Below are 27,254 nucleotides of genomic sequence, written 5' to 3'. Positions count from 1 at the left end.
GAAAAGAAGTAAATTAAATTTGCAATCCATATAACTACAATCTTATAAAAGAAAAACACACCAACAAAATCTTGCATTTTGGAATAGCTTTCAACACATTGAAACATACACATTTAGTAGGACCAACTGCTAGTTATTATATAAGCAAAACGATATAGTTTTCAACTGATGAATATGGGACAGACCTCAAGTAAAATTGCCTGGTTTCAAATCCTAGGTGTGCTGTTTACTAGTTATATGACCTGGGAAAATTATTTAACCACTCTTCTATTTTTCCATCTATTTATAAAATAAGGATAAGCATACCTGAAAGAGAAGTTCTAAAAATTAAAAAGGTAATACCAAGTCTAGTTCAGAGCAAATTCTAAAAAATTCCTTTTCCGCTCTTTTCTCACACTAAATAGAACTGTCACATGTTTTGGAAATAAGAATGAAGATCTGTAACTCAGAAAACTACTCTTAAAAGTTCTAAATTCACTGACCTTATACGTAGCTTCTACAATCTGACTACAATTTAATTTATCATTAACATAAATGGAAGTTCTCTTGTCAAGGTGATTTTATCCTACTTGAATGAAACACAGGGATTCTTTCTCAAAAGATATACGAATAAAATTTAGAATCCTTGTATTAACAAAACATGATTATTGTGAACAGCAATTTTATAGGAAAAATGCACTAAGAGCAAAATTTAAGCATTTCAGTGTTTTTAAGATTCAAAATTATCAGCATTTGTTACCTATGACGTTGCTATTCTCCATAAATAAAGAAAATTCAACTGACTATAATTGGCCTGGAACTAGTTACACTATAACTTAATGGAGCCATTCAATTATTTTGAGAAGTATTTCATTTTCTTTTATCATAATGAAGTTAATACAAGTGACAGAATGCAACAAAAGGTCAATAGTGTAGAGGCTTTTTACTAAATTTCATTTTGCAAATGATCATATATACAAACTAAAAGCTGAATCATGATGATTTCATGTATTTGTCCTATACATTATCTGATTAATAGGCCTTAATTTTGTTTATGGGAACAAAAGAACTCTATTGTTATATACAGATTAGAAATGTAAACACTTAGCATTTCCCACAACTACTGACTTCACAAATTATTTCAAATAACACTGTGACTGCCAGAAAAAGTTAGGCAAGCAAAGCACTCTACTGCCCCCTAATGAAATACACTTAAAAAAAAAGAAAAACCAAGAAAACAGGAAAATAATCTTACTTTGCTAAATGCAGTAGACAAACACTAAGATAATTAAATGAAAACAACTAGAGTAAATATCAAAATACTGTAGGAAAGCTACAGTCACCCAGTTTTCTTGATAAAATTAGTAGCAAAACAGGAAAGCCTTGAGACAAAAATGTTCTAAGAGAAAGGAGACCACAGTCAAACAATGTTATCTAGTGTGATAGCAATTAAAACTTCACTGCAGGCTACGTTTTTCATGTGTATGTTGGAAGTGGAAAAGAAGAACAAGAGCTCCTTAGAAACCACACTCTTGGTGAATTACAGTTAAGTTTTCAGTTCAATAATTCAAAAGTAAACACCATCAAAATATTCTCCCATAATTTAGAATGACTCTAATCTTCTCAGAAGTATTTTAATGCATATGTGTGTGTGGGGGGGGGTAGGTGTGTATATATATAATGAGATAACCATCCTATAAAATACACATTTAAAAGAATTTTACCTCATGCTTTCTGTTTTGAGCTAACACCAATTTGATATGTAAGACACCTTTGTGCTTTATGGTACTTTATATTATAAACTGAGCAGTGGTAACTTTTAATCTTCCCTTTAATAATAGCTCTCCCTTCCTTTAACAAACTTAGTTTTAAAGCATACTTCATATTCCTACTCTTTTTACTTAATATTCTAACCTGTCGAGAATTTCTTAAATCTCATTTTAGAACAGCAAATATTTGGCTGAAAAGTGGCTTATGCTCATTAATAATAGCAGTTACATAAAAATTAGCATCAAATTAATATTAAGAGTAAAAAGAATAGATTACCAAATCATAGAAACAGGGAGAATGTAAACAAAATAAAAAGCAATAAATGCAGGCAGCAGTTCCCCGAAGCAGGGAGTCCTCCGAGTTAACTCTGCCTTTAGACCAGGGCACATCCCATCACTGGGGAGCATGTTTCAGTCCAGGCTGACGGTGCTGGTGCTTCATTACGTGTCCACTGTTCAGGAGACACAGGAAGTAGGGCTGGGTATGGTGGCTCACACCTGTAATCCTAACACTCCGAGAGGCGGAGGTGGATGGATTGTTTGACCTCACGAGTTCAAGACCAGCCTAAGCAAGAGCAAGACCTCATCTCTAAAAATAGCTGGACATTGTGGCAGGCGCCGATAGTCCCAGCTTATCACTTAAGCCCAAGAGTTTGAGATTGTTGTGAGCTGTGACGTCACAGCACTTTACAAGGACAAGAAAGGGAGACTTTGTCTCAAAAAAAAATAATAAATAAAAAGGAATAGGGACCAAATCCCCCCAATGTCACAGGAGAGAAAGGCAATACAGAGACAGAAGTCACTTCAGTCTTTATACAAGACGAAAAGGAAATGTCCTTTACATTTGTCTGTTAATGAAACTAATCTAATGAAACTGTCTGTTAATGAAAATAATGCTCTAGTTCTGCAAATTAAAAGGCTAACAATATGTATTAGTGTATGTATTTAAAATCTCAAAATAGTAACAAATAAAAACATGGATTCAAGCCCACATCTCCTTTTTTTTTTTTTGCAGTTTCTGGCCGGGGCTGGGTTTAAAGCTACCACCTCTGGCATATGGGGCTGGCACCCTATTCCTCTCAGCCACAGGCACCTCCCTCAAGCCCATATATCAAATGAGCTGGATTTCACATCTATTTGACTTCCTGAATAATGTAAATTAAAACATGGCTATATTACCAGAGCACTACCCTTTCATTCCTACTGCCTAAAAATACTATATAACAGATACACAGGTGCATATTTTAAAGCTGTAGAGAAGCTAGGGGTTCTTAAGAAACCCAAAGTCAAGCACTGCCAAACTTGTGATGCTTAAAGCATACTCATATCCAATACAGTAGAACCTCCCTAGTTGCCACCTCCCTACATTGACCACCTCCTTAAGTTGACCTAATTTTCATAGACTGGACATGCACCATATGTACATATCAATACAGTAGGCCCAGTTCCTATACTGACTACCTCCATATGTTGACGAATTTGTTACAGTCCCTTGGGCGGTCTGCTTACAAAACTTTTACTGTATATGATCAGAACAGTATTATTCCAACCTATAAAATACTTTTAGCTACTCAGACTTAACACACAGTAGTCATAAGAAAAAAACACAGAAGACATATACCTACCTAGATTATACACATATGCACATATTATATTTTTTCTCTCAAGGAGTAAGTCTAGGAGTCTGTCTACATTACTGAGTTACAGATCCTTAACCTACAGGAATGCCTTCCCCAATTCCTGGGGACTTTCTATGATCTCCTTCTCCTACTTTCTGATAAATATACACACAAGCACACACACAGAGTGTCCCTAAATTCACCATACATGGGGAAAGTGGGAGATTTTAACTAAATTTACCTTTATTTGCAAAACATTCATTATAAAATTTTACAAAGAGATGGCCAACACGTAGAGTATTCTGTAAATATTCTATAAAATGTATGAATACACAGAGGGTGCAAAAAATGTACACACATTAAGAGAGGAAAAACTGTATTAAGATTGTAATATTTAGTATATAACGATAACAAAACATGAATACAAGTCACATTGAGCCCCTCTTATATGGGCATAATTGCAGAAGTCAAGCACGACTTGACTATTACAGATTTACACAAATTTTTCCTTCTGAAAATATTTACACAATATTTTTGGCACCCTCTGCATACATAAAATGTAATCAAGAAAAAAGGGAGGGAGAATGTAAGGAATGGGAGGTAATCATTTCATCAGGAAATAAATTAAGAACTCCGGCTTAAAACAAAGGGATTTACTTATACTAGCACAAAAAAAAGTTTTATTAATGATGATAGTAGCAGATAGCATTTATTGAACATTTAAACCATAACACTAAGCATTGGACTAACCACTTTCCCTACTCTAGGTATTTAATCTTCATAAAAATCCTGTGAGATAGATACTACTACTCCTATTTTACAGACGAAGAAACGGAGACTTAAAGATTAAATAGATGACACCACTACTAAACTTCAGAGCATACAATAATGCGTTTATATGCAGGGATATATTCCAAAACCTCCAATGGATGCCTAAAACCACAGATAATACCAAACCCTATATATACTATGTTTTTTCTTATACATGCATACCTAAAACAAAGTTTAATTTATACATTAGGCACAGTAAGAGATTAACAAAAATAACTAATACTGAAATAGAACGATTATAATATGCTATAATAAGAGTTATGAGAATGTGATCTCTCTTTCTCTCTCTCACACACTCCCACACATACATAGACAGTATACTACACTGTACTCATCTCTTTGGAATGGCAGTTGAGCGAAATATTGTACATAATATACCCGTCAGTTTGACTCTCAACCACTAAGTTTACATTACTTTGCAGTGAAAATGCATGAAATAAAATACTTTTGAGATGCTATAATAAACTAAAAATTATATACAAAATACAAGTCAATTCTATAGAATTTTGTTGTTGTGTAACCTGGACTAGGCACTGGTCTAAGTTCTTGCAGAAGACATGTAAGTGACATAATAAATAACAGTGAAAACGCTAATAAAAAAGTAATAATATTTCCATTCCTTAATGCTCATTATAAATACTAACATTTCTTCCATTTTTCTCTTATCACATTCATCCATTGTAATCTCTCCTTCCTCAGATATCCCATAAAACCTCATTTTTACTTTTGTGTTAAAATGAGATAAAGTTTTATCTATTGAGGGGAAATAAGTCGCTCCCTCTTTTCTATATTAAAAATATAATCAATTACAACACAAAAGATGATAAACAGCTCTCAATAAGTCTGAAATGTGTTATTTCTCTGTATGTCATAGTAAGAAAAAACTATTCCATACCACATCTTTGACCTTTGATAATCACGTTCAAGCTGTTCTGAAATTAATGCTAAAGGAGAAGTCACCATATAGTATAAAACTAACCAAAAATTCTATTTTGCAAGATCTAGGATTTAAATACATACCCATACAATACACACAAATACAATTCAGGTCATCATCGTATTAGTGTAGGCATTTGGTTACACAACAAACAATATTCCCTCTATTGTATGTATGCAGCTTAAAACACAAAATATCCAGGAATATCCAGAAATATCTAAAATATCAAAATCATAATGTTATATTGTCTCCAACAATTTTTTTCATTGCGTAATTTAAAGGAAGACATTATGAAATGTCTGGTAAGAAAGGCACCTTGCAAGATAAGCTATTTCTTCAAATAAATAACAGTGATATTTAAATCCATCATCAAAATCTTTCCCAAATAAAAACCTATGAATTTATTAATCATTTTAAAATTTTAACTGAAATATTAAATCCAGAGAGCAAAGACCCTGCTAACAATAAAGTGGGAAGCCAAACAGACAAAATGCATCATGGCAGCAACATACCATCTCTTACCTTTGAATCTTCACTGCTCACTCCTAGTTGTAACACAGCTTGAGGAGATTTCAGTTTTGCTTGAGCAGAGTGAGCCATTTGAAGGTTAAGCTGCCATCCAACAGTCTCCAGCTATAAAAGACAAGTGCACATTGGAATCAGATGGTACAGAAGGAAGAAAACAGTCAACTTTAAGCAAATCTCCACTCAACAGGAATGAACAGAGATAGCCTGGGCTTCATGGAAAGTCAGCTCCAAGCCTCCTCTAACCTGCACACTCTGCAAATTCTCCCTGCGGGCTCATGAGATTGGCCTCTTGCCATGCCTGTCAAATTCAACAGCATAAGTGATCTTTAAATACACTCTATTCTAAAAATAAAAATTCTAAGATTAGGCAATGAAATATACTAAAAAAGCCAACAGATTTTTACATAGTAAATTACTATTTTAAAACAGTAATTTTTAAAACCAATGAGTTTTTAATTACAAATTTTAACTAGTAAATAGCATAAATTGGTGAAAAGCATTTTAATGACCTCCTGTTATCTTTCAAAAATCTTTGCATTAGGTAGTATACAGATAAGACTTGCTTTTTTTTTTTTTCCCCCCAATTTATGGGGAAACTGAAGCACTTACATGGTAAGTGGTTCACACTTTTAGTCACAGTTAGCAAGACTGGAATAGGGCCAGGCAAAGAATTAATAATCTGCTAGTCAGCATTTGCTATCCAAACTACTCTTACTTTGGTTCCCAGTTATGACAGAAGTGTAGTACTAATTAGAATTTCCTTTGAATTTATTAATTAACACAATTTAATCAGGTAAGACAAAAATAGTAAAGAAAGATGAAAGCAGTGTAATTGTTTTAAGCATTAAACAGTACAAATATGGCTTTACTGATCTTGACAGCTTATTGGTGCTTCCAACATTAGGAGTATGAATCTAAAGTTTTAGATTTAATTCCTATAAATCTCGAGTATCAATATTTAGGGATATTATATGAATTACAACTGTCATATGCCTCTGACAGCCTAACCCTAATAACGGATTTAGTAAAACTACCTTCGCTGTACTGGGCAAGAAGTGCAGCCTCACAACAATTTTTACTTGACCAGAATGCTAATAACTTAACTTGAAAGACTGTTCAACAACTATAATCACAGCAGTGACTCAAAGCCAAGTTGGAAAGAGAGCAATGAAAGTATTATCTATTCGAGAGAGGATGTGATGAGAAAATAAAGATACAGTTCTATTCTTTCTGACACTGACCCTTTTAGAGATTATGGGTAAAAGGGGGTAAGATACTGTAGAGGCATAATCCATAACATCTAATAAGTAAGAAATTAACAGTGCATGTTAAATAAGGATCCTTGAAATATTCATCTTTATTTAACACTGAGTACAGTAAGCGTAGTATCTGATACCATCCTGCCACTATTTTCAAAAGACCCTCCAATAAAAAAGGAATAAATATGTCATAGCCATACTCATATATCCAAAGTATTCTGACACATGTCCTGTCTTCATTGAAAAGCACCGTCTAGATAGAAACTTCACAGCACTGCACTGACATTACTTAAACAATCTTATCTATGTGTCTTAGGCACTTAACGTTAAGTGATGAAGACAAATATTAAGTGACCAAATGAAAACACATACACCACTGTGCTGAAGCTATTGACATTAATGTGCACTTAGGCACTGCTTGAAGATGGTGTAAGGAAATTAAAAAAGAGCCCTGAACTCAAAGATTATGCTTTGATTCATGCTCAAACTATCACTCACTAGCTATGTAACCCTGGCTAAGTTACAATCTTTCAAGATCTCAGTTTCTTCATATAATGTGGAGATAAAGCTACCTGAACTACCTTCTTTTCTGAGTTATTGATAATATCAAATAAGAAAATACATATTCAAAGGGTTTTGTTAACTGCAAAGTATTACAAATATTTCTTTCTATAGTATCTTTCAAATATTTTTCAAATATTTTCCAAAATTCATGACCCATTCAGACCCTTATCATCCATCTCTTCCCAGACTGCCATTAACAGTCTTCTAAGAGGGCCACCTATGTCCCATTGAACCCAATCCCATCATTTCATTCCCTTTCTAAAAATTCTCCAACAGCTCCTTACTACCCACAAAATAAAATCCAAGCTATTATTAGCATTCAAACCACTCAGGATGTGATACCTAATTACCTTTCTAGTCCTATGTTCTAATACAACTTACTAGTTATCTACAATTTAGCCATGTAGAACCAAATGTCATTCCTAGAATAAACTATGCTCTTTCAGTGTCTATTCTTTTGCTTCAATATCACCTCCTGGTTTCCCTCCCTCTTGTAGTTTGGCACTTGGTTCCCTCTGCACCAACGTATCCTGCTCTATTAACATTTAGAACAATATATAGTAAATAATCTGCCTACACATCTATCTCCTCAGAGTAAACTGTAATCGCCATTAGGAGAAGGCAGGAGTTCTACTCACCCTTATATCCCTGTGACCTGTAACAGTCTCTGACAGAGTCAACACTAAAAGATTCTTCTCAAACAAGTGATCTATCACAAAATACATGGGAGCTTTCAAGAGGGAGTATTTACATGAAAATGAATATCAGAAAGGAGAAGGAAAGAGAGTTATATTCCCACCTGAATATGGCTTCATAGAACGCAAGATTGCAATCTATAGAACAAACATGTGTTCAGTTCATTACACACATGCACACACGCGAGAAGTTTTGGTACCTACAGACCAAAGCATGTCCAGAAATCCATTTTATAATGTGTAAACATTATGCTTGCTTTAATTCAGTTGACTGAATAGCAGTAAAGAGTGTGGGCTGTGACGTTCCATATAGTAGCAGCTCCGTAAGTTAACCACCCAAGGGACTACAACAAAGTGGTCAACATACGGAGGTGGTCAACATGAGGAAGTAGGACTACTGAACCCACAATGTGCATGTCCTTTGCTTTCTTGTGCAGCTTTTGTTATATAATATCTTATGAAATCAGACAGAATCAAAACAGTACAATCATATATAATCACACAAAACCAATATATTTATTGTTTTCTCGTGGTTTAATCATTCTTTCTGGAAAAAGAGTCAATCTTGATCTGTTTCTTATTCTTACTACAGATGTAAGTGGAGAAAGCACTCTCAACTCTAACTACACCACTCACCATACCTGGGCATTTTTCCACAGCAAATGACTTCAACTGCATTATCAGATGCCTGACATCCTCTTCTATTAGGTTCTTTGCAATTTCTGTGTCATCCTCACTTGCTTCTTCCACTTCATCAGCTACTTCATGCATTTTTACACTGGTCTATACTTCAGTCAGTATCACTTGGAGAATTACTTCTAGGTCAGGTTCATTACAGGTTGCCACCTCATCATCTACTGCAACAAAACCTCCAAAATCTACTCCTTCAAATTCTGCCACAGGAGATGGGACTGTTTGATGCGGCCAAAATATCATGCTCTTGAGTTGTGACAAATCCAATTTTCTTATAATGCTTTTCTATCATTTCTGCCTGAACTTCATTCCAAGCAGAAGGCTCCAGAGGACAGCACCCACAGCATTAACTGCTGCAACAGATGAAGTTGCTTCCACAGGTGGACCACAGGTTTGTGTTTTTGTAATGATCCAATGCAGGAGGTGGGCTCAGTAGTGCATTTTACATGTTTTGACGATGCTTTGGTCAAGAGGTTGGATTTTTGAGGTTGTTTTTGGAGGCAGAAATGTCAGTGCCATGTTTGTGACTTGTGAGAGGCCAGGAAAGTTGTCTATTCCCAGGAGACGAAACTCTTTTCTTCTTCTGCATTTCTTAGTTGAGATCCCTTACCCAGTCCTGAAATACAGCACCAGTCATCCATGAGCATTTGTTTGATTTCCAAGTGATGGGGAGGTCTTCAGGCTTCAGATTCTTGAACATGAGTAGCTCTGCCAATTTACCAATAACCAAGGACTTTAGTTTCTCTCCAGCTGAGCTAGCACAAAGCAGAACTGTGAAACGTTCTTTGGAAAGTTTTCTGCTCTTACACTTGTCACCTCTCATGGCAAGGCTCCTGTCAGGCATCCCTTTGAAAAAGAGTCCACACTTGTCATTGTTAAGGATATTCTCCATCATCTTTGAAGCCTCTGGTGAAGTCCACAAGAACTCTTTGATGAACTGTTCCACAACTTCTACTGGAATTTCATTGGATTCACCACATAAGACTTTCTGGGAGATTTTGTTTCACAGTTTAGATGTTTTGAGCCAACCACTTGATGCTTAGAAATCTGCCACCCTGAAATCCTGTGTGAATTTTTTAGCAACTTCTTGGCCCAGAGATTCCAGCATTAACTGCCCTCATTTGTTTGAACCAGTTTAGGTGGCTTCATTGACTTCATTAAGAAAAGCTTTCCTTCTTCTTTTTTTTTTTTGAGAGTCTCACTCTATTGCCGTGCCGTGGCTCACAGCAACCTCAAACTCCTAGGTTCAAGTGATACCTTGCCTCAGCCTCCCAAGTAAGTAGACTACAGGCGCATCCCACAATACCCAGCTAGTTTTTCTATTTTTAGTGGAGACAGGGTCTCACTTTTGCTCATGCTGGTCTCCAACTCTTGAGCTCAGGCAATCCACCTGCTTCTGCCTCCCAAAGTACTAGGATTATAGGCATGAGCTACCATGCTCAGCCAAAGCTTTCCTCCTTTTCTGTTGCTGGTCCCTTCTTTCCTCACCATACCTCTCCAAGTACTCATGTTTATGCTTTTGGATGTTGCTAACTATTGTCCAAAATGTTCTGCTGTCTTTGACTGTTGCTTTCCAGAAAATGTAGAAGATCCTAACCTTTCCCTTCAATGAGGTTTTTCCTTTGGGCCATATGTCTCAATTAATTGTAAAATGTTTCAGTAATTGTAGGATGCACAATTGAGATTGAGACCAGTCCTTCCTGTTGAAAATATCTTCCATAACATATGATAAACAATAGGACATTAGGTCAAATCCAACATATGGTAATAATAAAACATGAAAAAAAAAAACTTATGCTAAAGAAAAAATAATATAACTAAAGGGAAAACCCACACCCTCTCCCCCTTCGTTTAGAATGGACTCAACTGGTGAAGATACAGAGGTTAAATTAATTTTGCATATCACAGTCCAAATGGTCAAGATACAACTTACAAAGGTGGTCAGTCCTCCACTGAGTATATATGGTGCATGTTTGGTCTGTGAAAATTAGATCAACTTAAGGAGGTGGTCAATGTAGGGAGGAGGTCAACTACGCTGTATTAGCTGACCTTAAGCAAATTAAATATTCATCTTTTTTTTTATTAAATCATAGCTGTGTACAATAATGCAATCATGAGGTACAATATGCTGGTTCCATATACAGTCTGAAATATTTTCACAGAACTGGTTAACATAGACTTCATGGCATTTTCTTAATTATTGTGTTCAAACCCTTATACTCTACACTTAATAAATTTTACCTGCACCCTTCCAAGATGCACCCTAGGTGTGGACCCACCAATCACCCTCCCTCCATCCTACCTCCCCCTCCCTTCCCCCCTTCCCCATATTCTTGTACTGAGATTGGGTTCTAGCCTTCGTATGAAAGCCATAAACTAGTTTCATATTAGGGCTGAGTACATTGGGTACTTTTTCTTCCATTCTTTGGATACCTTGCTAAGAAGAATATTTTCCGGCCCCATCCATGTAAACATGAAAGAGATATAGTCTCCATTTTTCTTTACGGCTCCATGGTGTACAAATAGCACAATTTATTAATCCATTCATGAGTCGATGGGCACTTGGGTTTTTTCCATGACTTAGCAATTATGAATTGGGCTGCAATAAACATTCTGGTACAAATATCTTTGTTATAGTGCTATTTTTGTTCTTCTGGATATATACCTAGTAGAGGAATTATAGGATCGAATGGCAGATCTACTTTTAGATCTCTAAGTGTTCTCCAAACATCTTTCCAAAAGCCCCAATATCCTCAACTATGAAACAGACACAATAAAACCCACCCCATAAAGCTCTGTAAGGCATTAAAAGCTATATTTTCATATATTAAATTAGTGGCACCTCCTTTCCTGACTTCTCCCATTCAGTATTTTTTTCTAATCTGTCTATTCTTTCCCCCAATAGATATCTGTGTATATACATTTATAATAAGAATATCAGTGATCCTTCTTTGTTCACATTATATGTTATCTTTTTAAGAACACAACTGAGAATCTGTATCTTCAGTGCAAGAAACAATGGGAAAAGATATTTGCAGGTTATGTCTCTGACAAAGGTTTAATTACCAGAATCCACAGAGAACAACTCAACGTATTAGCAAGAAAAGAACAAGTGATCTCATCTCAGTGTGGGCAATGGACTTGAAGAGAAACTTCTCTGAAGAAGACAGGTGCACAGACTACAGACACATGAAAAAACACTCATCATCCTTAATCATCAAAGAAATGCAAATCTTTACCTCTTTCATTTTACATGGATGGAGCTGGAACATATTCTTCTTAGTGAAGTATTGCAAGAATGGAAGAAAAAGTATCCAATGTACTCAGCCCTTCTATGAAACTAATTTATAGCTTTCATATGAAAGCTATAACCCAATTATAACCTAAGAATATGGGGAAAGGAGAAAGGAAGGGGAGAGGAGGGGGAGGATGGGCGGAGGGAGGGTAATTGGTGGGACCACACCTGCGGTGCATCTTATAAGGGTACATGCGAAACTTACTAAATGTAGAATATAAACGTCTTAACACAATAACCAGGAAAATTCCCGAAAGGCTATTGTTAACCAGTGTGATGAAAATATGTCAAACAGTCTATTAAAAAAAAAAAAAACTCACTGAGATATCATCTAACTCCAATAAAATTAGCCCACATCACAAAATCCCAAAACCACAGATGTTGGCGTGGATGTGGAGAAAAGGGAACACTTCTGCACTGCTGGTGGGAATGCATCTTTTGGAAAGATGTTTGGAGATCGCTTGGGGATCTAAAAATAGACCTGCCATTCGATCCTACAATTCGTCTACTGGGTATATATCCAGAAGACCAAAAATCACTTTATAACAAAGATATTTACACCAGAACGTTTATTGCAGCCCAATTCATAATGGCTAAGTCATGGAAGAAGCCCAAGTGCCCATCGATCCACGAATGGATTAAAAAATTGTGGTGTATGTACACCATGGAATATTACCCAGCCTTAAAGAAAGATGGAGACTTTACCTCTTTCATGTTAACAAGGATGGAGCTGGAACATATTCTTCTTAGCAGAGTATCTCAGGAATGGAAGAAAAAGCATCCAATGTACTCAGCCCTACCATGAAACCAATTTATAGCTTTCATATGAAAGCTATACCCAACTATAGCCCAAAAAGAGGGGGAGGGAGGAATGGGAGGGGAGGGAAGGGGGGAGGATGGGTGAAGGGAGGGTAATTGGTGGGACCACACCTACGGTTCATTCTACAAGGGTACATGTTAAATCTACTAAGTGTAGAATATAAATGTCTTAACACAATAACTAAGAAAATGCGATGATGGCTATGTTAACCAGTTTGATGAAAGTATTTCAAATTGTATATAAAACCAGCACATTGTACTCCAAATTGCATTAATGTACACAGCTATGATTTAATAAAAAAAAGAAACTATCAAGTATTTTCATTTAAAACTATAATCAAGAGCTATGTATGTTAAACTTATATTCATATTAGAAAATTATTACAATATAACAAATCATTTGATAAGAGATAATGTTACTAATTGGGGATAGGTACAGAATGGGTAGTCTGCAAACCTGATGTTAATCATGACTTTGTTACTCATTCACAAAACTACTTAGCCATACGGCTAGAAGAAATAACAAATCAGAGTCATCATTGGGCTGCGCCTGTGGCTCAGTCGGTAGGGCGCCGGCCCCATATACCAAGGGTGGTGGGTTCAAACCCGGCCAAACTGCAACCAAAAAATAGCCGGGCGTTGTGGCGGGCGCCTGTAGTCCCAGCTACTCGGGAGGCTGAGGCAAGAGAATCGCTTAAGCCCAGGAGTTGGAGGTTGCTGTGAGCTGTGTGAAGCCACGGCACTCTACTGAGGGCCATAAAGTGAGACTCTGTCTCTACAAAAAAAAAAAAAAAAACAAATCAGAGTCATCATTTAAGTCATTTGGGTCACAGACCATTTGATAACTAAATGAAAAGTACAGAATATTACTTCAGAAAAATGCACACACAATTCATAACAGCATCCAATTTTGAAAGACTAATGCACTACCTACTCCCCAAGTTGAACCAAGTTAAGAACTCCCAGATTAGAACTTTTCTGATCTCAGCTAACAGTGAGAATAACTGATATAAGAAATGTCCAGAAGACAGAGAAGCGGGGTCAACAAATTCATAAAGTGTGTTCTCAGTCCCTAGATGACAGAAAACTAGTAAGTGCATATGTATGTATGTGTGTCACTACTTGTTCTGCTTTATTTCCTTAAGGCTATCACAATATAGAAAATATTTAGTCTGTTTCCTTTTTCTTAGTGCCATCTCCAGAGCACTTAGAATAATGCCCAGAATATAGTAGGCATTCTATATCTATCTCTTAAATTGAATTGAATAAATCAAAGAATATACACAAGGAAAGGTAATTTTTAAAAGAGTCATGACTAAAAAGTATTTATGGGCTGAAATTTTTAATTGCTAGAACCGTTTCTATTGAATTTTGTGATTTAAAAATATTTGTCCTTTGTCCATATAACAGAGCAATAAATTTTTTTTTAAAAAAACTCTTAAATTTGTATGTTTATTTGTGCATAAACATCCATACAAACTTTCACAGAAGATCACTTAAATAGTAGTCTAACAAAAAAATCATAAACTAGATGATAAGAAACAACGGAAGAATTAAAATTGAGGAATATCCTATAATATAAATGGCATGTATACTTCCGAAATATCGATATCCCAAAGTCTACACTTTCAGGGATCATTCCTATTGTTCACTACCAGAGACGTTTCTAATGGCAAATTTGAAATATCAATGTCCTAAAAGACAAAGATAAGCCAAGGAAAAGAAGTCATTCCTTACTTTGCTTAGAACGTATTATTAATATCAATTGCAAGGTATATAATAGGCATTGATGATATAATTATGAACAAAACACAGTTCCTCTGCCAAGGTGAAAGTCTCACAGTATACCTCTGAGACTCGTAACTGAGAAACAAGTAAGATAGTAATTAGTATTTTAATTACATTGAAGCAACAAAATCTAGCACAGAGTTTTGTCTTAAGTGAACCAAATGACATTCACTTCTATTTAAAATAAAGTCCTGTATAAGTATTCATACATTAATGCCAAGGAATTATTTAAATGTCACTTATTTTATTATTTCATATTCAAATTTAAGTCTGAGGGCCTTTATATCTTTATTAACATCCTAGGTTTAAACTGATGTCAAAATATAATAAAATGAAAAAATAAGCCATTAATGTTCTTAAAAGTTTTCAACCCATGACAAAACTATTAATATAATAGTTCTCAGGCATCTCACTCACATTACTTCTTACCTCAGAATATTACTAAAATGTCATTTTAGTAATAAAATGACATTTTAAAATATTACTTCATCCTCCCTCTAATTTTCATGTAACAACTTCAAAATAATCTCAATTTGTCATAATTGCTTGTAAACTACAATATTAAGCACACCCAAAATTAGTCAAAATCATAATATTAACTCTTTAAAACTGAAAATGTAAAGTTATCACCTGAACTACAACTCTCTAAAAACAGTAACATTGAAGGTTTTTAGGTCATGTCCCACAGTAAGAAATACTTTGTGTGTGTCAAACTTTCACACATACACAAAAGCTTCATGAAACATTTTTCACACACAGCAGTGTTTTCTGATAATCCCTATTACGTTTCTTTTTAAAAATAGTATTTCAGAACCTTCTAAATGTATTTCATTACCCACTAAACCACTAATACTTAAATCATCTATAGTTTGAAAAACACTGCTCAAAAATAAGTAAGATTTAGGCACTCTGTGTAATAAAAATTTATTTTTATTATAGTAAATCATTAAAACATAATCTTAAAGACAAAACTACCAAAATTGAGAATACCATAAGTTCTGTTGTTACAATCCATCATTCATTTTATATCTAGCAAATAACATAAGCAAAAATTCTATATATGTATGGCTTATTACAAAATACTATGAAAATATCTACACACCCAAACTCAAAAACATAGAGGAAATGGACTAATTCCTGGAAACACACAACCTCTCAAGACTCACTCAGAAAGAATCAGAACTCTCAAACAGACTAATAATGAACAAGATCAGAGTAGTAAAGACAAAAATCAAAAAAATAAAACCCCCTCCCATTAAAAAAAAAAAAAGAAACCCAGACCAGATGGATTCATGGATTCACCTGTGAATTCTACCAGACCCACAAAGAGTTGGTGTTCATATTACACAAGTAATTCCAAAACAAGCAGCAAATCCTCCACAACCTGCGAAGCCAATACCACCTGATACCAAAGCCAACACAACAAAACAGAAAACTGCAGACCAATATCCTCAATAAAATACTGGCAAACTGAATTCGACATCACATCTAAGAAATAATTCACCATGACCAAGTGGACTTCATTCCAAGGACACAAGAATGGTAACATATGTAAATTAACAAACGTGATGCACCACATAAAGAGAAGCAAAAATAAAGACCATATGATCATCACAATACATGCAGAAAAAGCATTTGACAAAATCCAGCATTCTTTCACACTAAAACCCTCAACAAACTAGACATAGAAGGAACATAACTCAAAATTATAAAAGCCACATATGACAAACCCAGAGCCAACATCATACTAAATGGGGAAAAGGTAAAAGCATTCTCACTAAGAACTGGAACAAGACAAGGGTCTCCACTGTCACCACTTCTACTCAACACAGTGCTAGAAGTCCTAGCCAGAGCAATGAGGCAAGAGAAAGAAATGAAGGGCATCTAAATCAGGGAAAAGGAGGGTACACTATTGTTTTTCTCTGACAACATGATCTTCTATCTAGAAATCCCAAGACTCCACCAAAAGATTCCTGTAATTGGAAAAGAAAGTCAGCCTGGTACACTCAGGCTATAAAATCAGTGTACCATTTCTATATCCTAAACTGAGGGTCAAATCAAAGACTCAATACCATTTACAATGACTACAGAGAAAGTAAAATACTTCGGAACATACATAGGAATATACCAAGGAGGTGAAAGACCTCTACAAGGAAAACTATGAAACACTGATGAAAGAAATCGCAGATGACACAAACAAATAGGAAACAACACAGTCTTGGATTAGTAGAATTGATACTGATAAAATGTCCATACTGCTCAAAGTGATTTAAAGATTCAATACAATACACATCAAAATACCAATGTTATAGTTCACAGACCTAGAAAAAATAATTCTATAATTCATCTGAAATAAAAAAAGAGCCTCAATAGCCAAAGCATCACCTTACCAGGCTTCAAATTATACTACAAGGTCACAGTCATTGAAACAGCATGGTATTGGCACAAAAACAGAGACACAGACAAATGCAAAAGAAAAGAGAACCCAGACATCAAACCATCTACCTCCAATCAGCTGATCTTCACAGGGCAGATAAAAACATGCATTGGAGGAACGAAACCCTATTCAATAATTGTTGCTAGAAAAATTAGATAGTCAGAAGCAGAAGAATGAAACAGAATCCCTATCTCTCACCACTTAACAAAAATTAATTGAAAAGGAATAAAAGACTTAAATATAAAGCATGAAACCAAAAGAAAAAAAGACTCTAGAAGAAAATCTAGGTGAAAGTGTTCTAGACATCAGCCTCAGCAAAGAATTTATGACTAAGATCCCAAAGGCAATTAGAGCAGTCGCAAAAAACATAAATGGGACTTGATTAAATTATAAGCTTCTGCACAGCCAAGGAAATAATGAGCAGAGCAAATAGACAGCCTACAGAATGGGAGAAAAAAATTGCAAACTCTACATCAGATAAAGGGCTAATATCCAGAATCTGCAAAGAACCTAAACAAATCAGCAAGAAAAAAAAATTTTAAGTGCAACAAAAAACATGAACAAAGGCTTTTCAAAAGAAGACAGGCAAATGGCCAACAAACATGAAAAAATGCTCGTCAGTAATTATCAGGGAAATATAAATTTAAACCACAATGAGATACCACCTTACCCCTGTCAGAAGGTCTAATTATTTAAAAGTCCAAAAATAACAGATGCTGGCATGGATGCAGGGAGAAAAGAGCACTTACCCACTGCTGGCAGGACTGCCTATCAGTACAACCACTATGGAAACAGTATGGAGATTCCTCAAAGAACTAGCAAGTGACCTACCATCCAATCCAGAAATCCCACTACGGAGTATCTACCCAAGGACAAGAGGTCATTTTTATCAATGACTTCAATTTTTATCACTTTTGTAATGTTTATTATAGCATAATTCACAATTGCAAAAATGTGGCATTGACCTAAGTAGCCATCAATTCCTGAGTGGATTAAAAGAATGTAGGGTATTTATACCATGGAGTTATAGTCAGCTATAAAAAAAAGTGACTTAAGTCCTTTTGCAGAAATTTGGATAGAACCTAGAGACCATTATCCTAAGTCAAGTATCTCAGAAATGTCAGGAATGGATAAGAAACACATGGGCTCTCCAATAATTTAGACTAATCAATGGGCACACTTAGGTGCAGAGAGAGGTAAAAGTCATTGGAAATCAAGAATGAGGAGGAGAAGGAAGGCAGGGGTAAAAACCTACTGAACAGGTACAATAAATATTATTCAAGTAACAGGTACACTAGTATCCCTGACTTAAGCATTATAAAAACAGAGATAAGAAGTAGTGGAAAGAATTTGTAATTTAAAATAGCAGTCCCCAACCTTTTTGGCACCAAGGACCAGTTTCATGGAAAGCAATTTTTCCACTGATAGGGTCAGATCTGACAGGAGGTGGAGCTCTGGTAGTGATGCAAAAGGCAAGGAGCAGCTGTACGTACAGAGGAACTTCGCTGGCTCACCTGCCACTGACCGCTGCTGTGTAGCCTGGTTCCTAACACCCCACGGATCAGTACCAGTTCAGCATCTAGGGGTTAGGGATTGCAAATTTAAAATAATGTGACCAAGAAAGATTTCACTGAGAAGGCAGCAATTGAATAAAAACCTAGAGACGATGAGAACAAAACCAGAGTGAGACTATTCCGGTCAGAGGGAACAGCAAGCACATAGGCCTTGAATCAGGCTGCTATGAGGAGAAGAGAGGAGCCAGACTAGAAGAAAGTGATCAGGAGGCAGACTAGTGACAGACAAATGAGTAACACTTTATAGGCAGTGTAGGCCAGTGTAAGAACCTGGACAGGATTAGTATCCCTACGCTGATGAGAATAAACTAAAAGGAGGCAAGGGGAGAAACAAGAGACGAGCTGGGAAATGGCTACGATAATCCATGGGAGAAAGTGGAAGTGCTAAGAAATTGTGAGATTTTCTCAATATATTTTAAGGAGATCAGAATTTGCTGTTGCACTGGATAAAGGATGTGACTGAAAAGAGCATCAAGAATAACTGCAGCAGTGCAAGATCAGCTTGAGCAAGAACAAGACCCTATCACTACTGAAGATAGAAAAACTTAGCCAGGAGTGGTGGTGCACCTGTAGTCCCAGCTACTCGAGAAGCTGAGACAGGAGGATTGCTTGAACTCAAAAGTTTGAGGTTTGAGTGAACTACAACACCACTGCACTTTAGCCTAGGGCAACAGAGAGAGACCCTGTCTTAAAAAAGAGAGAGAGAGAAAGAAAAAAAAATAGGAAGAACTAACTGTAAAGGCTTTTGGCCTGTGGAAATGAAGAAACAAATTAATAAATACAGGAATTGCCATCAATTGTGCTAAAAAATCTACAAGAACAGTTTTAAAGGAAATAATAGACAGTTTACTCTACTTTTCATGTGTTAGTTTAAGATGCCTATTAGACGTCCAATGAAGTTATCAAGCAGGTAGGCCCAGGATAGAAAAAATTATAATTTTAAGTCTGAAGGAAGCCTATGTATTATCACCTAGGACATGCAGATAGACAGAAAAAAAGAAAAAGGACCGGAGATTAACTTCTGGCATACTGCAAAATGTAGAGATTATGAAAATGAAAATTTAGCAAATGTGACTAAAAGAATTTCTCAGAAAGGAGAAAAATCATTAAAGTGTGGGCCTGACTTTTACACTATCTTAGACACTGGAGACATAAAAATGAATAAACCTACAAACTCAGCCCAAAAACCTTCAAGTCCAGTCGCAAACACAAACATGTAAGAAAATGATTCTGGATATATGCAACAAATCCTAAATAATATAATAGAAGCTACTGAAACTGGCAGAAAATTTTAGGAAGATTATGGCAAATAAGACTAACATGAAAAAACCCATAGTATTTCAATATACTAGAAACAAAATGGAAAATATCAAAAACGCAATTCCATTTATACTAGCAAAACACAGGGATAAATTTAACAAAATCTATACAAATGTTGGTCATTAAAAAACTAGAAATATTACCAGAATAAATAAAATAAGTCATCAGTAAATCAAGGGATATACCATGCTCATGAATTTAAAGGCTCAACTGGTATAATGTAAGATGTCTGTTCTCCCTAAAGTGATCTACAAATTTAGGGCAATACCATTTAAATTCCCAGTAGGCATTTTTAAAATAGAAACTAACAAGATCATTCTAAAATTTAAATAGAAATGCAGATGACCCAAAGAGCTAACGCAATTAAAAAAAAAAGAAATTGGAGGAGTCAAGACATTCAGCATTGGCAAAAGGAAACATATATAGCCCTACCAGTTACCTTCTTACAAAGGTACTAAGGGAAACAATGCTGGAACAACTGTAAATCTGTATAGAAAAAAATGAATATTGCCTACCTCACACCAAACAAAAATTAAGTCAAAAGGCATCACAGACATAAATGTGAACAACTATCACATTTATGTGACAACACATAACTAACACAACTATCTAACTTCTATACCAAAGAAAATCTCTTTGATTTTAGGATAGACAGGGATTTTACTAATAGATAAAACAGGCTATTAAATTCATAACCCATAAAAAAAATAGAATTCATCAAAATTAAAAAATTCTGTCCTTCAAAAGTCATTATTGAGAAAAAGAAAAGGCATACCATAGACTGATAAAATATTCGCAGTGCATATATCTGATGAAAAATGACTTGTATACAAAATATATTAAGAATTCTTACCACTCAGTAATAATCAAAGAAATATATGCCATAATGGCAAAAATGTGAAAGGTCATTCACAAAAGAAGACATACTTGTGGCCAGGAAAACACATAAAAAGATGTTCAACATCCTCAGTTATAAGGAAAATGAAAATGAAAAACAAAAATCATGACATATGCTATACAGCCATTAGAATGAATAAAATGAAAAAGACTGGCAACACCAAGTGCTAGCCAGGATGTAGAACTGTAGGTTAGAAGGTACAATGGTATACGGACTTTTGAAAATTATTTGGCAGTTTCTTACAAAGTTAAACTTACAACTACCCTACAACTCAGGCAATTCACTCATAAGTATTTACTGAAGAGAAATGAAAATACAAAGCCATATAAAAAATATACATACATGTTCATAGCAGATTTATTCATAATAGTCAAAACCTAGAAGCAGCCCAAATTCCTATCAACAGGTGAATGAATAAACAAATCCATATAGCAGTATAGTACTCTCTAATAACAAAGAACTACAAGTATGTGTAACACAATGGATGAGTCTTATCAGTGGATGAAACCAGATACAAAAAGTGTAACTGCATGATTCCATTTATATAAAATTCTAGAAAATGCCATCGATAGTGAAGGCGGCTGCCTGAAGCCAGACTGGGGAAGGCAGGGATGCAAAGAGGCGAGATGAAACTCTCAAGAGTAATGAGAATGTGTTGTATCTTGATTATAATGGTGAGCTCCTAGGCGCATACTAAAACTCATGGAATTCTACAATCGAAAAGGACACTCATACTCTGCAAATTATAACTTTAAAAGATTAATTTTTAAGATGCAATATACTAAATGCTGAACTAAAAGAATGTATAAAGGAAATAAGAGAACACCTTCAGCTGCCTATTGTCACTCTCTCTGCACCTTCTATTCCTTGGCAAGAACAGGACACAATAAGCCACGGAGGACCAACCACACTACTACTTGGCTCCCACAGAAATAACCCTCTAGTGGGACATCTGTAAGTACAAAAACAATGTTAGGGTCTCAGATCTGAATATATAATTTTATATTATAGATGCAAAAAACTTTTGAACTTATCTGAGAGTTACCCAGCATCCAAGTGACTGCCTACACTGCACAAATATCCAATAGGGCTATCTCTTAGGCAGTCAACAGAAGACATGAGGGATCTGCTGCTCTGCAAAAGTCCAGAAGTGACTAAGTCAGTGCCCTCCTTTTGACATTCTATGCTAATAATTTTGCTACTACATTAAATCATAATAAAATGTTTTATTACAAACAACATAACTTAGGGATACTTCCTAGCCAATATCCTCAAGTTTGGACACCACATATGTACCATAAGTCTTACTGCCAGGGTGACAAGGAACTTAATCATACCTCTTGACCTTCATGAGACTGGTCTTCATATCCAACTTTTTTTTGATTGTTTGTTTTTTCATATCCAACTTTTGAGGAGTTGAGGGGAAACATCAATGAATTATCTTTCATATTGTCACCTTTGCATACCAAGAATATATGAAAATATAGTAATAGCACAAGTTTGAGGACATGAAGTGTCATTCAACTAATGCTCTCACAGTTGGCAGAATCTGAAAATGTACGTTAACACAATTTAGCAAGTGCACATTTTTGAATACTATGACATCAGAGTAATTTTGCTAACAGCACATTGGCATTCACAAAATCTTTACTCAATCTGTTAATGGTCTGGTTTCGGCCAATTACTTAAGAAGCACAGAGTATATTTCTGTTTCAAATAAGACTGATTAAGGGTCTCTTAGATCTAAAGCTCTTTAAATTGATTGCTCCATCCACAGCTAAGTCCATTACCTTTTTTTTTCTGGAGCATTTCCATCTGTTTCAAGCTAAAGCAATTCTTTCTATACACCCACTTTAAAAAAGGAAAATTAAGTGACTGGAATCAAGCATCCCATCAAAATTCCAAAGTCATAAAATAAACCACAAAAAAGCTTAAAGCAAAACCAAAATGAAAACACAAAATAACATTAGGGAATTACAAAATACAATTTATATCTTCTTCTCTTGGCTGTTCTTTTCTTTACTAATAAATAGAAATATCTCTCTTTATAAGAAAACTGAAGAGACTGAACTCTTTACAATTGTAAAGCAGGGATATTGTGCATTTATTAATTAAACAACTACTTATTGAGTCTCCACTATCTCCCAAGGGCCATTATTGTAGTGAAAATAGAGCAATGAGCCAAATACGCAAAAATTCCTACCCTTGTGGAGCTTGTATTCTAGCAACAGAGACAGAAAATAAAACAGTAAACAGGTAAAGTACATAGTGAACCAGATAAAAATAAATATCATGGAGCAAAATGAGGTAAAAAAAAAAGTTAGATGGGGGTGGGGGTACTTTTAACTGTGATGATCAAATTAAAAGCTCACAGATAAAAGTCATATTTAAACAAAGATCTGGCTGGGTGCAGGGGCTCACACCTGTAATCCTAGCCATTCAGGAGGCAAAAACAGGAGGATCTCTTGAAGCCAGCAGTTAAAGACCAGTGTGGGCAACATAGCAAGACTTCACCTTTAAAATACAAAATATTGAATGAAATACAATAAAGATCTGAAGAAGCTAAGAAAGCCAGCCCTTTAAACATCCAAGACAAAAACTTTTGAGATAAAGAGATTAGAGATATTCAGAATGAGCCAGATGGAAGATTTAAGAAGTGAAAATCAAGATATGTAGTGGGCCAAGGGGGAAATAACTCGTGTAGGCCCTTAGAGAGTTGTAAGAATACTGACTTCTATCATAAGCAATATAGAAAGACTTTAGTGGATTTGAAACGAAGGAAAGAAAAAACAAGACTTACAGTTTAAAAGATCACTTTCAGGGTTCCTAATCTAGTAACAGCTGAAAAGTACTTTATATCACACTACTTACCAAGAAAAAAATTATAATCTCTAAAAAAAATTTTAAAAAACAATTTGAAAGCACTGAAGAATGACTCAAAGTAAGCAAAAGTTAAAGAGAATTCAACTCTTAAAAGAAGGGAATCACCACAATACACAAAGAAGGACTGTAAATGGCACATTAAATAATAGATTTTAATGAATAAATTGCTCTGGAAAGCAAAAAAAAAAAAAAACAAAACAAAACAAAAATAGAAGGAACTCACACAAGATGAGACATTCACATGTATATGACTTTCCCAATCCATGTCGTGTGCAAAGGCTAAAACTCAAATACAAAGCCTCAGACTTTTTGAATTGAAGGGTCAGCAATTCCATATTTACCACGAAGAAATGCAAACATATATCCATAAAATAACTTATACACAAATGTTCATACCAATTTTGCACATAATAACCAGAAACTGGAAACAACCCAGATGTCCACAAACAGAAATATGGCTAAAAACGTTATGATATTGTCCTATAATGCAATACCACTCAGCAATAAAAGAATTATTGATACATACAATAATATCAATGATCTAAAAAATTATACTGAGGTATATTAGTCAGTACAAATGATATGAATGCATTTATACTAAATCCAAAAGCAGACAAAAGTTAACTTAGGGTGACAGAAATCAAAAAGTGAGGATGAAGGTAGAGGAAACGACAAAAACTGGGCACTTCCCAGATGATTAAATTTTTCTATATTGTGTCTTATACATTTCATTATAGAATATATCTTTTGTTTAGTTGTGTATTTCATGTAAATGGGGGTATATAATTTCTGAAACCAAACTGAACACCTAAACTCTGAAGGTAAATTATATTTCAATAAAAAGTAGTTAAAAAAAAAAAAAAAGTCTCATTCTGTTGCCCAGGCGAGAGTGGCCATCAGTTTTTAAACATAGGGTTCTCAAGAACTGTAAGATAAAAAATTCACAAGGACAGCCTATCCTCAGGACACGTGCAAATGCACAGCAGTCCTTTGCTGGCAGGGCACAGCTGCTGTCAATGATAGCAGCTCCAGGCAGGCAGATGGAGGCTTTGAGGAGCCCAAGCTTCAGCTCCCTTTGTCTTGGGGACAGTCTCCCCAGTGTGTTACATCACCCTTTCCTTGGTGTACAGGACTCTGTATGGACCAGATTGCCGGGGACTCTGCTGCTCTGCTGGCTCCAACCAGCCTATTGCTGCTGCAGCCTTCAGGGTGACATGGGATGTCAGTGGGGCTCTCAGTGCATGAAGATACAGGGGTCCCTGAGGCATGATGCAGTCTGGTGGGGGCTGGGCTATCTGCCTTACCTCTCTCCCTTTGGTGCCTCTTGTATTTCTTGTCACTTGTCCACTGAATTCCAGGCTTTTCTCTTAGACGTTCTTTTTTTTTTTTTTTTTTTTTTTTTTTTGGCCAGGGCTGGGTTTGAACCCGCCACCTCCGGCATATGGGACCGGCGCCCTACTCCTTGAGCCACAGGCACCGCCCACTCTTAGACGTTCTACTTGAAGTGTGATTATCTACTCATTATTTCAGTTGTTCTTTGTGGAGGAGTCGAGTACCCCATGCTCTAGTCAGCCATCTTGAAAAACTTCCCCCAAAGCCCATCTTATAGTGTTGAATACCACACTTACCACATGTTATTAGCCCAAGAGAAGATCAAAATACTAAGTACATCAAAACTGCACTGATTTCACGTCACCATAAAATCAACAAATTATACACTGAACCATCTTAATTCAGGGACTATCAATTTTCAATTTTTTTTTTTTTTTTTTTTTTTTTTTTGTGGTTTTTGGCCGGGGCTGTGTTTGAACCCGCCACCTCCGGCATATGGGACCGGTGCCCTACTCCTTGAGCCACAGGCACCGCCCTCAATTTTCAATTTTATGATGGCATAAAAGCAATACATATTCAGTAGAAATCATACTTCAAATTTTGATCTTTTCCTGTGCTAGTGATATGCAGTTCAATACTCTCTGGTGATACTGGGACATGAGGGAGAGCTGCACACTCAGTCAGCTACATAATCACAAGGGTAAATGAACAACGCTCTACGGTCCACTGGGTTGTCGGCATTTTTTGGATATCGTGTGTTGTGTTTTCACATCCTATATCAAGAAAATGTCCATTTTTGACTCAGAATATTTTTAATAATGTTGAATTTGTCAGAATATAATTCCATCATGTTGTGCCATCCTATTCTACGACCCTTTTCCTTTGTTGAAAAACTAAGGGTTAGACCCACAGTTTTCTTTAGGATCTATAACTTGTCGAAGGCTGGCAGCTTGTCCTCCAAATAGTATCTGTTTACTGGCATGCTCACAAAGCTCCAGACTATTTAAACTTTTATTTAAACTTTCATCATGGAATTCCATCATAGTTCCATGTAAGTCAAATGGAACTCCACCTGACTCCACCTGACTTACCTGACTCCACCTCTCAACAAAGTATCACATTAAAAACTCTTCATATATAATACTTATGCTGTATGTTACTGAAAAATATCTTTGCAGTAGAATATGCTATACCTTGTGGGGAGCAAGAATCCTCTGCCTGAACTTCTCGACTGTTTCTTGACCCATGGAAGACCAAGCATTCACAAAGGCTTCTGCTTTGTCTTGTGTAAGGTGGATGTTTTCTAACTGCTGCTGCAAAGCTGCTGGCTTCACATTGTGATACACTGCCTATTAATGAGAAAAAAAATGCATGTATCTTTCATATGCACACAGAAACCACACATTGTAATCAACACAAAATTATTTTTAAATTATTTAAATCAAAAGAATATTTCACATTCCTATTCCAGACATTTGTGGTTATTTTACAAATAATGAAATATAAAACAAAGAACTAGAAGGTTCAGAATAAAATGGCCTAAATTGTTCAGGCTAAATTTTTTTCATTTTTGCCTATCCTAACTCCACTTAATCATCAAAATGCTCTTTGGTGTTGGTTATGTAAATGGTACCCTATTTAAAATTATGTTTTCTCACTTTGCTTAATTATTTCAAAGAAGTGTACAATGGTTTTATTCTCAACTAACAAATTTTTCCCCCAAAAGCACTATCTCAAAAGTACCTCATCTCCCAATTTTCTTAGTAGTATGTTTAAAAAATTGTACAATTTTTTAACAATGATACCTGTTCTGTTTCCTACAATATTCTGGAACAACTTTCCCATCAACCTCATGTTGTGCCATCCTATTCTAGGACCCTTTTCCTCAGTTGAAAAACTATGACGGGTTAGAACCACAGTTTTCGTTAGGATCTGTAATCTGTCGAAGGCTGACAGCTTATCCTCCTAATAGTATCTGTTTACTGGAAGGCTCACCAAGCTCCAGACTATTTAAACTTTTATTTCAGAAATATT

At 35.6% G+C, this 27,254-nt stretch overlaps 1 protein-coding gene across 5 annotated transcripts in view; it reads right to left on the bottom strand.

The window, feature by feature from the left end:
- The window catches only part of COMMD10 (COMM domain containing 10), a 191,040-nt gene that overhangs the window by 156,621 nt on the left and 7,165 nt on the right, over positions 1 to 27,254 (bottom strand). For 4 of the 5 annotated variants that reach the window (XM_053566644.1, XM_053566645.1, XM_053566643.1 and 1 more), the window contains exons 4-5: positions 26,414 to 26,569; positions 5,658 to 5,768 (exon numbers count right to left, since the gene is read on the bottom strand). In XM_053566644.1, the coding sequence (XP_053422619.1) occupies positions 5,658 to 5,768; positions 26,414 to 26,569 (267 nt within the window). Of the gene's footprint in view, positions 1 to 5,647; positions 5,769 to 26,413; positions 26,570 to 27,254 lie in introns of all 5 variants that reach the window. The other variant, XM_053566646.1, reaches the window with a different exon arrangement.

This window comes from Nycticebus coucang, chromosome 17 (assembly GCF_027406575.1).
Source record: "Nycticebus coucang isolate mNycCou1 chromosome 17, mNycCou1.pri, whole genome shotgun sequence".
Lineage (NCBI taxonomy): Eukaryota > Metazoa > Chordata > Mammalia > Primates > Lorisidae > Nycticebus > Nycticebus coucang.
This window is presented reverse-complemented; position numbering and strand designations above follow the sequence as displayed.